Here is a 16,694-nt window from a genome sequence, read left to right on the forward strand (position 1 = left end):
CCAGCTCGAGCTCTCCCCGGCAGAGAGAACGACGTTCCAAAAACCTCCCGGGCTCCACCCCACTTCTACGTTTCACTTCCCCATCAGACGCAACTCTCAACAAACAAACAGGACACAACACAAAACCCTTCTGAGCCAGATCCTGGAAAGGCTTTAGCAGGGAGACGACCCTCCCCTCACGACAGCTCTGCTCTAAAAAGGCAGCAGAGCATCTCTGCCGGGGCCTCGGCACCGCGTGAGGTCTGAGCCCCTGCAATGTTGGACTGGACTCCAAGTCAGCCTGGGCTTTAAATTCACTCTCAGTGCTGGAGCATGCAGAGCCAGTCCTGGGCTGCTCTCCTCCCTGTCTCTGTTCATTGCCCGGGGGATAATGCCCCGTATCATGGCTTTAAATACCACCTGTGCATTGAGCATTCCCAAACTCACATCCCCGCTAAGACCTTTCTCCTGACACATTTCCAAACACCTACACAGCAGGTCTGCCTACTTTAGATGCTCAATGCGCCTCGGACTTCACGTGTCTGGATTTCACCCTCTGACGTGTCCTCTAGACCTGCTCACCCACACCTCCTCCGTCTCACGAGGGGCCTCGCTCGAAGCCACCTTCCTTGTCCACCCAGCCCATCCTGTTGGCCCTGCCTTCAGAACACGCCCAGGTGTGACCGACTCCCACCTTCAATGCTGAGTCCCATCACCTTTTGCCAGGACAGTAACAACAGCTTCCAAAGGTGAGGGGGGGAGAAACAAGCCGTCTGAAAAGGCACCTTCGAAATTCCCACTGGTTTAATTTGCTTTTAAGTCTTGATAGTTTATTTGAAATTTCAAATAATGTTATGTGAGGCAGAAAATCTTTTTTTTTTTTTTTGACTTCTCAACTGTACTTTCAAGACTAGGATGGGCTACCATCTTTCTAATTTCTAAGAGACTCTAAGAGTTCCTGTATGTCATATCAAGTATTTCACTCACAGCAGGCTCTTCTATGCTCCCTCCTTCAGGTAAATTTTTCTTGGCACATTATTTGTTATATCCTTTAAAAAGGGTAAATAAAGCATAACCCCAAAGTATGGGTTTTTGTTTGTTTGTTTGCAAGGCTCTGAACCTGATTCCTTGGATCTACCCCAGAAGACAGTGAAGAAGGGGTAGATTGTAACCGCGTCACTTTTCCAGTCCTGGGAGAACCTGACACAGAAGACTCATCTTGGGGGTTCATCTGATCTCCCTTACTGCTTAAAAATCTCCCTTTCATCCGCCTTTGCTCTTTTATGACTCTTCATATTATTAATGATTTACAGGGCACCCACCATATGCCGGCCACTGGGCTATCACTCAACAAACACCTAGTTTACCAAGTGCTGGGAGGTGGCCGAATAACAAGCCTGGATGTAGCCCACTGCTCTAATGAGTACATTCAAATGATCATGTAAATAAGTAAGACACATGCTGTGTAGGCGGTGATAAGGGTCATGGAGAAGAATCAGGTAGGGAGATGCTGGGGGCCGGGGCCTCACTCCTAGGGCAGGAGATCAAGGGAGGGTCTGGAACAAAATCTCAGGGGAGGTGGAGCCAGCCCTTAGGAATATTTCTTTAACCCTCGCGGTAGCGGTAGCGGTAGCGGTAGCCAGACGTCATCATGTTACAGCGTCTCACGAAAGACAAAGGCCGCAAGATTAGGAACTGGAGAGTCCCGGATAGCGACCAAGGCCTGTACGACTCCAAATCCCTTGCTCTTAATTAACCTCCACCTGCACTGCTGTCAGATTTATCACAAGTGAAGACTGAACTCTAACAGGGCAAGCATTTCCATCGGTCTATACAAAGAGAGATACCGCAGAGCCAAAAAATATGGTACTTGTATAGGAAGGCCAAACACTGTAACAGCCCTCTGTTAGATATGGAGGGGAGATGGGTGGACACAGAGTAGTGGCTTGATCTCCTGAACCTGACCGTCCATAATATTGGTTGCTCTAAAGCCGATACTTTGAAGACAGGACATGGCCTCCGTTCTAGGCATCAAATTGACTTTGGGGAGATTTTAATTTAGCCCAAATCCAAAAAATGTGGAAGGCAACCCAGCTGCTACTTTCACACATGCAAATGAACATGACACAGTAGCTGGAACTAAAATTAAAGCCACCTAAAACACAGCCCACTGCGGGATGAATATTCAAACATCTGTTCAGACAAACTCGTATTTCAAAAATTGGAAAAAAGAAAAATATATATAGTTCTGAGGACACTTAAGGGACTCACAGTGCAGACAGAACCCCGGCCCACACGCTGATGAGCCATCAGAAAGGACACCCTTTTCTCTCGGCTCTGAGGGAAGGTCACAGCCGGAAAACAGCTCTTATACCAGTGAGGTGAAACCCACACCATCTCATGGAGATGTAACTCAAAGCGGTCAATTCCAGTCGCCAGGTACGATTTTTGAGCTAGATTCTGCTAGAACCTGAACCCACTCCTGAGTTTAGGCCAAGCCCCTCTGAAATGCCGCGCTGGCCCTTTCTGGCCTTCAGTCACCGTTCCTCATCACCGGGTAAGTTACGAACATTGCTCTCTGTGCAGCAAGAACAACCTTCGTGTCCCGTCCACGAGTTGTGGGGAACGGCTGGCACAGGCTGGGTGCGGTGGGCCCACGAGCCTGGGGATGCGGGGGGCGGGGATGCGTGCACCTGGGACCCTCCCCTGACGTGCAGGCGGGCACCGCCCTGTGGCCGTGCACCCAGCTTCAGGACTCTCCCAGAGCCCGCGCGGTCCCTGGACCCCTGCTCAGCAACCCCTATTCCAGATGGGTGTTTACCAGTTACCCATGCTGACTTTAAGCAGCAGCCCGGCACAGGGGCTGAGTAAAGCTGCCTTAAATATAAATTAATGGGTTACAGGGAATATTAAGCAAAGATAATCTTCTGGGCTGGATTTAGAAAAATGATGAGATTCTTAGTACCATGTGCAATATATATATGTTTATATATCAATCATATGTTTCGCGTATTATATCACACACACACACACACACACACACACACATCCTGAGTCTGAAAGAACTGTAATTCTACATACTTGTGAGCTGTTCTGGGTACACAGAGCTGACTACAACCCCAAAAAAGCTTGGTAAGAGCAGGGAGAGAACACCTGTGTGGTTAAGTGGTGCTTACACAGTTACAAAGTTCCCCTGAAAGCATGAGAGAAGAGGAAAATCCTCTTTCAAGGTGTGCTATTTAACTTAGAAAACAAAGCCAAGCGTTAAGACGTGTTCACGTGGAGCTTGGTCGCTCTTGTCTCTCTTCAGCTCACCTGCCCCTCATTCCCGGGAACTCACACCCAGAGAAACGGGACCCGGCTGGCCCTCTGCCTGTCACAGCCCGGTCACTGGCCTCCTGCCCAGATGCCTCCAGCTCAGGGCTCGCCTGGACTCCCGTCACCCGGGTGCCCTGAACGCACTGGACCAGAGCAGACTGTCCAAGGGCAGTGCTGCCCCCTCCCCTCCTGCCACCCCATCACCTCCCCATCCGCCAGAGTGCGAAAGGCTTCTCCGGCTGGAATCCCGGGACCCGAGTGCAGCGTCTGAGTTGCAATGGACGTGGCGTCCACATACCTTTACGAGATGGACAAAGGACTCTACAAGTAACCAGGTGAGCGGGAAGGCCTAGCGGCACCCAGGGCAACAGCTGCCCTCCAAATGCGGCTCCTTATTGTTTAACACAACAAGACTCACCATCTAAGGACCCCACTGTGAAGAGCCTCCCAATGAAAGATCGTTACCAGCAAGGTTCAGAGGTACAGAGTGGCAGTGAGGGTCATGGGGTCGCTTTCCTAGTCAGTGGTGACAAGTGCACATTTGAGCATCTGGAGGCCTGAGAACCCCCAGGTCCCCGAGGAACCCAGGGAAGGACATAGAGCAGAGCCTCCCACCAGCCCCAGCCTCGAAGCGGGGAGATGGCCCCGGCCCCCGCCTCCGACATCTGCTCAGCTGGACATCGACCCTGCGGGGCTGTTTCTTTCTCCTTTCTGGTCTCTAGAACATTCCCAACTCAAGCTTCCCAGTAAGAAAGACTTTAGCACTTCCTCCCATCGAGCCTGTGAACGATGGAAAAGACTTATTTTGCGAATGATTTTAAAAACAACGAGTGACCAGTACGGACGAGCGCAGTCACACCACTTTCTCTCAGTGAGTCTCATGCTCTGACCAGCAGCCTGCAGCCTCTGGACACGCCAGGGGGATTGGGAGGACCGGAACCCGCGGGTGAAGTTCCATTGCCACGTGCCTCGGGGTTTTCCTAGTTTTCCGGCCCCGTAAAGACAGACATGGCACGTGCTGTTCGGCAGAGCAACAGAAAAAAGGAGCCTCCCAGGGGAAGCTCCTCACTGTGAGGCAGGAAGTGGCTGCGGGCTGACACTTACTGGTCGTGCCTGGTGTCGGGGACGGCTCTGTCCATCTGCAGCTTATCGCTCTCCACTTGGTTGAACTTGTTGCGGGCATAGGGGTCCTGCCCGGAGCGGACCATCGTCCCGCCGACGTAAGCCTCCTGGTTGAAGTCCCGCCATCGCACTTTCCCTGCAAGGAGCAGAGCAGAGGGTGTGGGGCGAGGGCACGAGGGAGCAGGGCGCTCGGCCCCAAGGCCACGCGTCAGCGCGACTTCCAGGAACAGCACCGGGGCTGCCGCTGCTGGCGGTTCTAACCAGCAAACCACCTGAGAACCGGCAGCCCAAACCGTTACAGCTTGCAGCGTGCAGGTTAAAACCAAGACTTCGAGTACCTGTCCCGTGAACAGCATTCCATGCCAGTCAAAGTATCCGGGAGAATGGCACCGCTGACACTCCAGACAAAAGGAGATAAGCTCTGCTTGCCCCACCTTTCCAGGGATTACAGCAATGCCAAAAAAGCACCTCAGACACGGTGACAAAGATCCTGAACAAATGAAAGTAAGGCACCCCCATCGTATGACGTCAGGCGGCACAAAGTAAGTGTTTATACAAAAATAACACCCCCGGGCTTCCCTGGTGGCGCAGTGGTTGAGAATCCGCCTGCCAATGCAGACGACACGGGTTCGTGCCCCGGTCCGGGAAGATCCCACATGCCACGGAGTGGCTGGGCCCGTGAGCCATGGCCACTGGGCCGGCGCGTCCGGAGCCTGTGCTCCGCAACGGGAGAGGCCACAACAGTGAGAGGCCCGCGTACCACAAAAAAAAAAACAAAAAACAAAACAAAACAAAAAAAAAACACCCCCAAAGAAAAGGACACCAAAACAACCCCGGAGAGACCTCCTCAGAGATACTTCCTGCAGCCACTGCCACATGGACCCCATGACATGGTACGGTGAAGCCTTTTCTGGCACGCTGACACCCTGGCACGCTGACGTCCTAGAACACACATGCCCTGCACGGTCACATCCCTGTACACTCATGTCCTGGGAAACCCACGCCCTGGAATGCTCACGCCCCGGCACGCTCATGTTCTCAGCTGGGAGGACGGACACCGAGGTAGTCTGGCCTGTCCACACAGACGTGAGCCTCGGCTCCACTGCCTGGATTAGCTGTTGCAGCTCCAGGACCCAGCACAGGGCTCTCCGAGAACACGCACTGGTCTGGAAGTTTGTGCCAGGGTGGGGTAGGGGCAGTGCTGGCGCAGCCTGGGATCTGGAGAGAAGGGCACTGCTGGGTGGGGCGGGCCTGGACAAGTCCGGGCGCGAGAAGGCAGAGACGTGAGCAAAGGCGCCAATGCCCAGAGGGAGAACAGTGGGAGGAAAGAGTGACTCGAGACCAAACTGAGCTGGGACTCACTGTCCACCTGCCCCACCCCGGGCTGAAATCTCTGTTGACCACTTGCTACCTCTATGATCTTGGGCAAGTTATTCATGCTTTGAAACTAAGTTTCCTAAAAATAAATAAATACATAAAATGAAAAAAGATTTTTCATGAGGATTTAATGTGCCAATTCAGTATATGTGCAAACTCAAACCAAATTAAAAAATAAAAAAAAAAAGAGGGAAAGAAAAACAGTAACAACAACTCCTGTCCCCTTGAAGTGGTAGCAGTGGTCACAGTGCCGTGACGAAACAGAGAAAGAGGAGGCCAAGGGGCGGGCAGCTGGGGGCCGCTGTTCTACAAGGGCTGGTCTGACTGAGAGATGCCCTCACGAGGGAGGGTGGCCCTGTAGCCCTGGGGAAGAGCACAGGGCGCAGCAAGGCCCCGGGGTGGGGCAGGGCCCCTTCTGCAGCGCGTCAAACGCTGGGCGTTCGGTAAGATCAACAGTGAGTTATGACACTAGCGTGTGTACCTACATGCGTGTTTGCCCAACAGAGGCCCCTCCGTACACCATCAAAAGAATGCCACGTTCCTTTCCCTATTTCAGAGGTGAGGAAACGGAGATCCAGTCACCTGCGATTTGTTCCAGGTCGTATCCGTTTTCTTGTTACAACTGTCCTGCGAGGTCAAACCCCCCATCTCATCACAGCTGGTTGCCATGGAAATGATGCTCGGGGGTCACAGAGGTCCAGCCTCTCAAATAGGAAAGCAATTCCAAAACCCACGAGCTCCCAGGCTACGGGGTGATCCCGTGCCCCTGATAAATGTCTGGCTACGGGAGCTGGCCCGCGTGCCCGCATTCTCTTCCATCTAAGATGAAATCTTTCCAGCACACGTTTTCCACGCTGACAGCCCTAGAGATACCTATGGATCATCCACTCTCCCCAGCTTTCTGCCTTCACCCTGTGCTCCAGCACACCAGCCCCTCCTCCTCACCTTATGACCTCACCCCTCACAGGCTACGCGAACAAAGCAGGAGCCTCAGCCAAAATCCACCCCAGCTGCACCGACCGCGGAATCCAAATGAGCTGGCTCCCACTGATTTGTTTAATGGCCTGAAAACTCTTCACTGCAACAAAGAACTTGGAACTACGTCGCCCCATCCAAGGCCAGAGGAAGGACCATCACCCAAGAGATGCTTGTCTCTAGTTCTGCTCCTTGCGTGGAGAACTGGGGTCAGCGGCAAGAGGGCTGGTCGTCGGCCGTCTGTGTGTGGGGGTGAGGGGTAAGGCCTCTGCTGAGCTCCTGGACCTTCAATCTCTTTGTGCCATCAGACCCCCGACCCCTTTCTGCAATAAGGCAGCACAGGGTTTCATGGATGCCTCATGTCAATCAGCTCTGGGGCTGGGGTTTTCCCTGCCTCGGCCCCAAGCCATTGCTGTGTACTAAGTGTCGACTACATGCTAGGTATCTCACTAGCTCCTGTGGGTCCAACAGAGAACACAGGGCTGATGCCCACCTCTGGAGGTCACGCTCTGGGAGAGGGCGGAGGGCTGCAATAGACAAGAAGATAATGACCACAGTAACAACTGCACCATGGAAGCCTGAGCTAAGTGCTCAAGTGGTGAGGACTGTAGTTCTACGGAAGCACCTAACAGAGGAGCCCGGTCTGGACGGAAAGGGGGGTCCGGGAGGTGAGGGGCTCCTGGGGAAGGAGCATCTGAGCTGAGAGCTCAGCAGCCAGCAAAGCAGTGGAGAAGAAGCCCTCTGTGACTTCACACAGAAACACACTTTTCTTCAACCTCCAAAGAGGGTGTGACCACAGCCCCCGCAGAGGCACCCCACAGTGACCCCTGCTCTCTGACATGACATCCTCTGTAGCACTCCTGGAGGCCCTGGCCCGGTGACAGTTAATTTCCCAAGGCACACACCAGTTTACTGGAGACGGATTATAAACGACTTTATAGCTTACTGATATGTTAGAGCGCAGCAGGGACTCTCAAAAATGTTTGACTATGACACACATCTCACATCGTGGCCCGGACGTCATGCTGTAAACACACACACACACACGCACACACAGCTGAAATGAAGGTTTCTCCCCTTGCTATGTGTGAACACATAATATTCTATTGTTTTATGTGGGTGTGACTCATAAAACTGGCTCCACACTCTAGGGTCAGACCCACTGGGCTAAAGAACCATTATAGAACTCGGTTATTTCTGTATTACACAGAATCGCTAGGGTTGGAGCAGAGTCGGGAAAAAGCCGCGAGAGCAGGCTTCTCAGAGGGAATGTATGCCTGGGTCCAACCCCAAGCAGAAAGGGAAGCAGCAAGTCAGAGGCTGGAGGGAAACCCTCAAAACTGTAGATACTGCGTCTGAATATACTGACTTTTTAAAAACGACACTCATAAATCATCTTGTATTTTTATCACGTCTTTAAAATCTTAGAAAGAGCGTTAGAGTAAGAGTTTCCAAAAAATACACGAAAGTCTAGTGAAAATGGACTTGGCTAATCAGAAGCAGTGGATGGAAAATACCCCCCAGATATGAAACTTCTCATGAGAAGACAGAAGCCAGCTTCACCACCGAGATGACAGGAAAACGGAACAGGCGCTGAAACAACAGGAGGGGAGGGAGGGACCTTCACCCTGAGGAGGGCTGTGGAAACCGCTCGCTTATCACGCGAGGCTCTGAAGGTCTTTACGAGGAGACTGACAGGCCTTCCTAAACGTGGTCTTTGAAGTTGAAGGAGGGACTGTGCGACCCTGAGCGTTGACACCTCTGGTTCTATACGGAGGTGAAGCTTCCTGATAGTTCCGTCAGGCTGACACCCCCCGCCCCACTGACAGCCCTCAGCCCCTTCCACAGACACCCATGGCCGCCCCCCGTGACCACCCTTCGAGGCCAAGGTCATCCCCTGATGTCCCTGTGGTACCATTTCTCCCAGAGTCAGGAAGGGGCTCCTGGCAGGCAAGGACCAGCCCCCCGCTCTGCCCGCAGCCGGGGCTGATCATGGGGAGATGCATCTCTCGGGACAAGGCCCGGCTCCCACAGGCGGTCTCCTGCTGCCGACACCCACACCTGAGGACTCTTCTCGAGCGTGCTGGACGTGGGCCCTAGACCTCCTCCCAGTGGTTTACAGGCTTTTTCTAAATGGCACCCTCTCAAGCCGGCCTCCCGTCCCCTCAGCCAGGGGCCACGGCAGAACCTGGGCCCCAGGGACAGGACCTCTGGCTCTGTGGACGTTCATGACAGAGATCTGATGGCCATTCTGGCCAGCCTCGCCCCCTTGGCCCTCCACAAGGCAAGGCCTGACCTGACCCACCATCCACGCAGAGCGCAGGCAAAACTGCGATGCTAGAAGGCAGGGCTGCTTGGTTTTCATGCACTTACTCCGCTCTGCCAGCTGCCAGCAGCCTCCCAGGGCGGCCACCTCCTCCAAGAAGCCTCCCTGGCGTCCCCAGCTGCAGCCCCTCACCAGGACCTTCCTCACACGCCGCTCCATCCGGACAATGGCTTTCTCACACACCTATTGTCGCAGGGCCTCACAGGGTTTACCACCCCTCCATCTAATAACTAACTCAAAATCCTGCCGAGGCTCACTAACTGCTGTTTGCCCTGCTCTGCCGGCACCTAGCCCACTCAGCAGCCCCCAGGAACCACGTGCCCTGTCTGTATACGGTCTGGACTCGGAGACGCAGTCATTTAAAAGCATCTGAGGTCTCTTCAGCCGCTCAGCCTTCAACATTCTCCTAACGGCATCGCTGTAGGCTTTCCAGTCTGGACATCAAGGTCTAGATGGAGAGGCCGGAGATCAGCTCAGCTTCCTCTGCCTCCTGCCGGGGGGGCTGGACGACGACTCAGCCTGTCGTCCCACCCCCTGCCCCCCTGCCGGCCCCAAGCACCTCCCTCGCATGGTCACCTGCTCGGGGACCAGCCGCCCCCAGTTCTCTGCTTCCCTGGAGCCAACAGGACTGGAACCCGCCGCACAGCACACGTGTAATGACTGTTTAAAACCACACCCTGCCAAGCCCACGTCCGACCTCGGCATCCCTTACAGCCTCCGATAGTCCTGTGGACGCTCCCAGAGACCCAGGGCCCCGCGGTCACTTTGGCCTCCTCTTCTGCTCATCTGGTCTCTGATGGGAGCTCCTCACCCAGCGGCCCCGAGCCATCCAGGCGGGCAGCAGGGAAGTGCATGCTGCAGCCGCTCCGGCCCTGCAGCCAAGACACACGACGCCCAGAGGCAGGGAGAAGCCAGGCCCCGGGGTCGCTGCCTCTGGGAGAGAAGTGCCAGGACCTCGACAAAGGTGGGGACTAAGAAGACAGCTTCCTGCCACTCCTGCTGCTGGTGCCCTCCGCAGGACACACACCTGTGTGCTGGCCGCCCCGCCCTCACCGCCTGCGGCTCCCTGGCCCAGCAAGTGCTTCTTGTCTTCCTTTCCCATCTCCGGCTTCCTTGGCCACTAACATTCTTCCTCTGTCACCCCTGCTGTCCCTCACAAGCCTTTGCACTTACTTTCTGGAACCCAGGGTCTCTTCTCTCTCCCCTTATCCACCCACCAGGCCTTGAGTTACATCTGTCTTTCCAGAATCTTTTTCTTCCTAGTGGAGTTTTGGGATTTCCCCTCCTGCCCACCTTAACCAGACGGCAGAAGAGCACAGCATCCCTGGAGTAGAGGCCAGCCGGGAATCACAGCCACGCATGGTCCATGGAGCCTGCACAGGGTGCGGAGGTTGGGGGGCCCCAGCTCTGTGCCCTGTGGGTTCAGGGCAAGGCTGGCTCACGCAAGGTCCTAAGTGCCACTTAGGACATCACTGCCATGGGAAAGCTCATTCTAGGCTCCTAATAACCAGTCCTCCAATTACCTTTGAGAAAAGACGCTTTTATATTAAAGAAACTGCTTGCCTTTGGATGACTTGTTCAATTAACTTTAAAATAAGTTTAAACATTTCCAAACACTATTTTTACTAAACCTCGTATTTAAAGAAACAATGATGTAAATCTATGAAAATGAATGTTCAAAGGATTAACCCCACAAAACGCATGGAAACACCAAGACACACGTGGTCTTCCGATTAGAGACCACTCAGGTGTGACAGTCCTTTGGGGGATCTCAGGGCCCTGCTGACACACATCCCGAGGGCAGCTTCACTGTCCACACCCACAGGTGCACGAGGGGAAGGGGCGGCCCCACCGTCGGGGTCCCTCCAGCCAGGGGACGGGGGCGTCTGGGGGCTGTGCTGGCAGCACGGCCACGCTGCAGATCTCCACTCAAGTCCTCCCGGGGAAGGACAGCTTCAACAAACTGAAAGCTAGCCTGTGTGAAACAGCGAGCCTCTTCTGGGAAAGGGGCTGAGGAGGGAGATAGAATGAATTCTAAATCAAAGGACAAAGCCCTCAGATTTAGTTTAGCCTCTCAGCTGATCTCAGATTGAATGTAATTTTACTATGCTTAAAAGGAAAAAAAATTCCTCATATTCTTCCTCTAGAAGGTCATAACACTACACAAAGAAAGAGAAGACCAGGGTGAGGCCAGGATTACAAATATATCCATTTCAATAACAAAGACATGTAAATAATACTTTGTTATTTGTCCCTGGAGAGCTGGTATGACAGGCTTGTTCACCTGTGAGAAACTGTCTCCTGAAATAAGGGATCCTACACAATTCATTTTTAAGGATGAAAAAACAGAAAATTCAAAGGAACGATTAAAAGCTAGTTAGAAGAAAATACAAGAAAAAAATCAGACACTATAGGGTAAATACTCAACTTACTTAAAATTCTTTGTGCTGTCAAAATAACTAAAACCCACCAGGGAAGAGTCTGATTTGCATTATGAGATCTACACCTGCCTTGAAATCAACGAATCTTCCTATACATATTTCTTTTCCAAATTTTAAATAGAAGCTCCTCCTTCTCCCTCTATATGTGATAGTGTCTAAACACAATACATTTAGTTTGTTGTACATGGTTTTTCATCCCAAATATTAGTAAAAATATCAAAGTGAACCTACTACGCAGAATCGGGGCTGATACTTGAAAGGCAGGAGGACAGAAAGAGGGCGTCGCTCGCCAGCGCCCACAGGACAGGTGCACCATACAGACCCAACGCAGCACACCGTCAACCTGCAAAGTACGTGTGACCACTACCGTTTCCATTGTACTAACTGGGCAAGTGAGACTTGGAGGTTAAACTAAAACGATGGAACCATGGGACTTCCCTGGTGGTCCAGTGGTTAAGACTCCGCACTCCCAATGCAGGGGACCTGGGTTCGAGCCCTGGTCAGGGAACTAGATCCCACATGCCGCAGCTGAGAGCCTCAACTAAATGATCCCTCACGTGGCAACGAAGATCCTGTGTGCCACAACTAAGACCCGGTGCAGCCAAATAAATAAATAAATATTAATTTTTTTAAAAAAAGAGACATGGAACCACAAGTCAAACCCAGGTCTCTCTCTCTTCCCAAAGCCGTGTTCCTTCCACTGTGGATGACAACTCACTCTGAAGTGGGTGGGGCTGCAACCAAGCACCAAAGGGCAGCCTCACAGTGCAGGTCCCCTTCCTTCCCCAGGGCATGCCCACGCCCTGCCCCGCCCCGCCCCACCCCAGTGCAGTCTGGGTTGAGGGCTGTGCAGTCTCACCTGCTGCTGGAGGCAAAAGGCCTCAGGGATGCACGTGTGAAAATCTCTCCACTAAACCCCTAACATGAAGCCAGCTGGAGCTGCAGGGCTTGGTTCCCTTCTACGGCAACGCTGCTTCCCTGTAACTTCCACTCTCCGGAGTCTCAAATACAAGGAAAACAACGAGCCTCTCTTCTGTGGCACCTTTTCAAATATTTGGGCATCATGATCCCACTTCGCCCTTCTTGGCCCTCCGAAAAAACATCCATTTATTTTAAGCGCTCCTCATCGGACGCTGTTTCCAGCCTCCTCCCCATCTGAGTCACCATCATCTGGACCGACTCGAATTTACGAGCATCTCTGAACACCCTGTACCCAGAACAGAACGAAATATTGGAGGGGTGGGTGACAGCCTGGAGGGCACTGGACGCTAACGGAATTGTTTTGGGCGCTATATTCTACTAACCCAGCTCAAAATCATGCTCTTTTAAGAGCTCCACCCCTTTTCTGGCTACAGACCTGATCTAAGTCCTCGGTTTTGCTTTCTTACTCATTGGAATGGGGGAAGGACAACAGAATATTTGTTGTTTGGATTTTTTTAAAAATTAATTAATTAATTAATGGCTGCATTGGGGCTTGGTTGCTGCGCACGCTTTCTCTAGCTGAGGCGATTGGGGGCTACTCTTTGTTGTGGTGTGCGGGCTTCTCATTGCAGTGGCTTCTCGTTGCGGAGCACGGGCTCTAGGCGTGCGGGCTTCAGTAGTTGCGGCACACGGGCTCAGGAGCTGTGGCTCGTGGGCTTTAGAGCGCAGGCTCAGTAGTTGTGGCGCACGGGCTTAGTTGCTCCGCGGCACATGGGATCTTCCCAGACCAGAACTCGAACCCATGTCCCCTGCATTGGCGGGCGGATTCTTAACCACTGAGCCACCAGGGAAGTCCCGGAAGATTTGTTTTTAATGTTGGCTGTGGTGCAAGGGATAGGCGCCCTCCAGAAGACAACTTCGCAATTAATATATAAACATCCTTAAACACATCTGTTGCCATTGGCCCTGCAATTTCACTTTTAGGAATTTACTTCAAGGAAATAATTAGGGACACACAAAGATTTATAAGGCTTACATATAAAGATACTGGCTGGAAACCCTGCATATGTTCCATTAGCTTATAGTAATGGATACATTGCTGTCATTTAAAATGTAGGAGATATTTAAGGACATGAAAAGGTGTTAATGCCATATTATCCCAGGAAGAAACGGGTAAAGAACAGTGTGGTATCTTACCTGTAAGAATCTCGATGTAAGCAGCTGGTAGGGGCTGCCTGCAGCCCTTGCTGAGCTGCCTCAGGAGGAAGGTGGAGGGGGCCCTCCAGGAGACTTGGGGAGAACCCCGAGGTGCTACTGTGGGAGAGAGGGGCATGTGTGGGTAGACTTCCCAGTTATGCCCAAGGTCTTTGGCAATGTTACCCACCTAGTAGACGACTTGGAGATTTTTTCCTCAGAATTCATGAGAAAACTGAACTTTGAAGGTGGGATAACGTGGACAAGCGGACAGAGGGGCCCAAAGGCCCACGAGCTGACTCAGAGGTGGTGTCTAGGACTCGGGGCCTCCGGTGCTGGGCCCCACGCACTGAGAGGCTGCACAGACAGCTCACCTTGGCCACGGGGGCGAGTGCACCCAGATGCACGCCCAGGACGAGGCCGCAGGAACTGCAGTGGGAGAAGAAGAGTGGTTATTTAGAGGTGGTCGAATTATGTGTGAATACTGCTTGCTTTTTCTGTTGTTGTTGTTAATTTATATTTTTGGCTGTGTTGGGTCTTCGTGGCTGCGTGTGGGCTTTCTCTAGTTGTGGTGAGCGGGGACTACTCTTCATTGCGGTGCACGTGCTTCTCACTGGGGTGGCTTCTTGTTACAGAGAATGGGCTCTAGGTGCGTAGGCTTCAGTAGTTGTGGCTCACGGGCTCTAGAGCGCAGGCTCAGTAGCTGTGGTGCACGGGCTTAGTTGCTCTGCGGCACGTGGGATCTTCCTGGACCAGGGCTCGAACCCACGTCCCCTGCATTGGCAGGCAGATTCTTGACCACTGCAACACCAGGGAAGTCCACTGCTTGCTTTTGTGACGTTTCTCTCAGGATATTCAGAGGCACTTCTTTTCCTGGCAAGGACACTGTGCAGACCCCGGGGCCTCAGGCCCAGGTCACAGGAGCCCTGTGGTGTTAGGGGCCCTCCCGCCCCTGGGCGTCACACGTGCTACCCAGGAGGATGCGCTCACAGCGTCCAGGTGCAGAGGCGAAGTGGAAGAGTGTTCAACCTTGAGAAGGAAGGAGACACTGACACACGCTACCTACCACACGGAGGAACCTTGAGGACGCTGCACCAATGGACACAAGCCAGTCACAGGAGAACAAATACCGTGTGACTCTCCTGTATGTGAGGTGCCTGGAGGAAAGTGGGGAAGTAGACAGTGGGCCAGGGGCTGGGGGGGGGGGGGCGGGGGGAGGAGTCAGTGTTTAATGGGGACAGAGTCTCAGTTTGGGAAGATGAGAAAGTTCTGGAGAGGGATGACGGTGACGGCTGCAGGACAAGGTGAATGCACTTAATGTCACTGAACTGTGTACTGGAAAATGGTTAAAATGGTAAATTTTATGTTATATATATTTTACCATAATTTTAAAAAAGCACAGTGCTGCAACCCACAAAACCCCTCAGAAGGTAACAGGGAAGAGCTAAATGGGACTCCACATTGGATCTCTTTCTTTGACTTTAACCTTTGCTTTTTGTTGCTTTGGCTATTATAATCATACATAATGGCCTGCCTCAGGGAACCCTGTCCACCTGTGGATGGCTGCAAGAAAAAAGAAACTAACACATCCCCTCCCCGAGGCTGGCCATTCCAGATGTTTTGCAAGATTGATGGCCCTTTTACTTTACTTCCTCATGCCCTCCCCCCCTTCTCTGTTCTCTAAAAGAAACTGGCATCCAGACCCCCATAAGATGTTTTTTCAGAGACACTAGTCTTTTCGGTCTGGTCTGCAAATAAAGTCATATTCCTTGCCTCAATACCTTGTCTCTGATTCACTGGCAAGCAGAGCAAGCTTGCACTTGGTAACAAGAAGGGGGAGAGGTCGGGGAGCGCTCCCCCACAACCCTGCAGCGTTAGTACTGGAAAACCTGTTTGAGAAAATGTGCAGTGGAAATTCTGGCCAATTCTATTCCAGGTCTTCTACCGACTCTAAGACATCACTGGTTCAAGTCAAGTTGATCACATGGGCTGAATACACCCACGGGTGGCTCACCTCCCCTCTCTTCCAACAGCTGGGAAGCAGAAGAGCTAAGCGTGGTGAGCGTACGAGACAACTCACAGCCGGATTTGAGCCTCGTTCCACACTCCGCCGTTCCCATTTCACTGATCTTTATGGGAACGGGACCAATTTCTGTTCTGAGACATCAACTGTCTCGGGTGATGAAGCAGCAGCGGGGTGAAGACCCAGCCAAGGATGGGGGGACCTCCCGGAGACCCAACACCTAATCAGGACTCTCCTTCCTCAACGCCCCCCCACCTGCTCTCTGAGGCTCACCCCCTCACATGAGGTTCCCAGTGAACATGACGAGAATGACCCTGAGGTTTCATAAAGGCCAGGAGAAAATCTGCTCTCAAAGGCCACATCTTCTAAGGATGGGAGTTCCCTGGCTCCCTCCACCCACAGCCGCCCTCAAAGCCAGACCTCGGCCCTTCAAGCCCTGGCTGGCTTGTTCCTTCACTGGTCCTTCTGCGTCACCGCTACCCTGCCAACTGGTCTCACCAGTCAGATCAGAGATGCTGCGGAGACAAGAGGAGAGGATACAGGAGGGAGAGTTACGAGGAGAAAGTGATTTTCAGACCCAAGAGCTTTTTTCTGCACCCAGGAAAAAATAGATAAAACTCATCTCCATCAGATAGATTTTCAAAAATAAAAAACTGACAAATAAATCCTCTATTTGAAACAACACTTTAAAAATCAGCATTGAAAAAAAAAATTCAGTGGTTCAAGCTGGAAAACATGATGCTGAATTAGAAACAATAATCACGGAATCTAAGGGCAAACATCCTCCACCCTGGACCTGCACTGTGGAGCAAATGCTTTTGCTCATAGGGTGAGTGGTTAGAAAAGGTTGGAGGTCATTGCCTGGGGGCGTTACTGCTCTCTTATATCAGGCTGTCCATCCGCCAGTGGATTTCCTGGCCACCGCTGGACTGAGTGCTACCTCCTCCCATCCATCCATCTACACATACCAGATACCCAACACCTAGAACACAGGAAGCCACTGAGTTCCTGAACAGCC

At 52.5% G+C, this 16,694-nt stretch overlaps 1 protein-coding gene across 1 annotated transcript in view; it reads right to left on the reverse strand.

Moving 5' to 3' along the window:
- GALNT2 (polypeptide N-acetylgalactosaminyltransferase 2) overlaps window positions 1-16,694 on the reverse strand; it is a 179,043-nt gene that overhangs the window by 58,115 nt on the left and 104,234 nt on the right. The window contains exon 3 of the mRNA XM_059053324.2: window positions 4,402-4,555. Within this exon, the coding sequence (XP_058909307.1) occupies window positions 4,402-4,555 (154 nt within the window). The remainder of the gene's footprint in view (window positions 1-4,401; window positions 4,556-16,694) is intronic.

This window comes from Kogia breviceps, chromosome 2, assembly GCF_026419965.1.
Source record: "Kogia breviceps isolate mKogBre1 chromosome 2, mKogBre1 haplotype 1, whole genome shotgun sequence".
Classification (NCBI taxonomy): Eukaryota; Metazoa; Chordata; class Mammalia; order Artiodactyla; family Physeteridae; genus Kogia; species Kogia breviceps.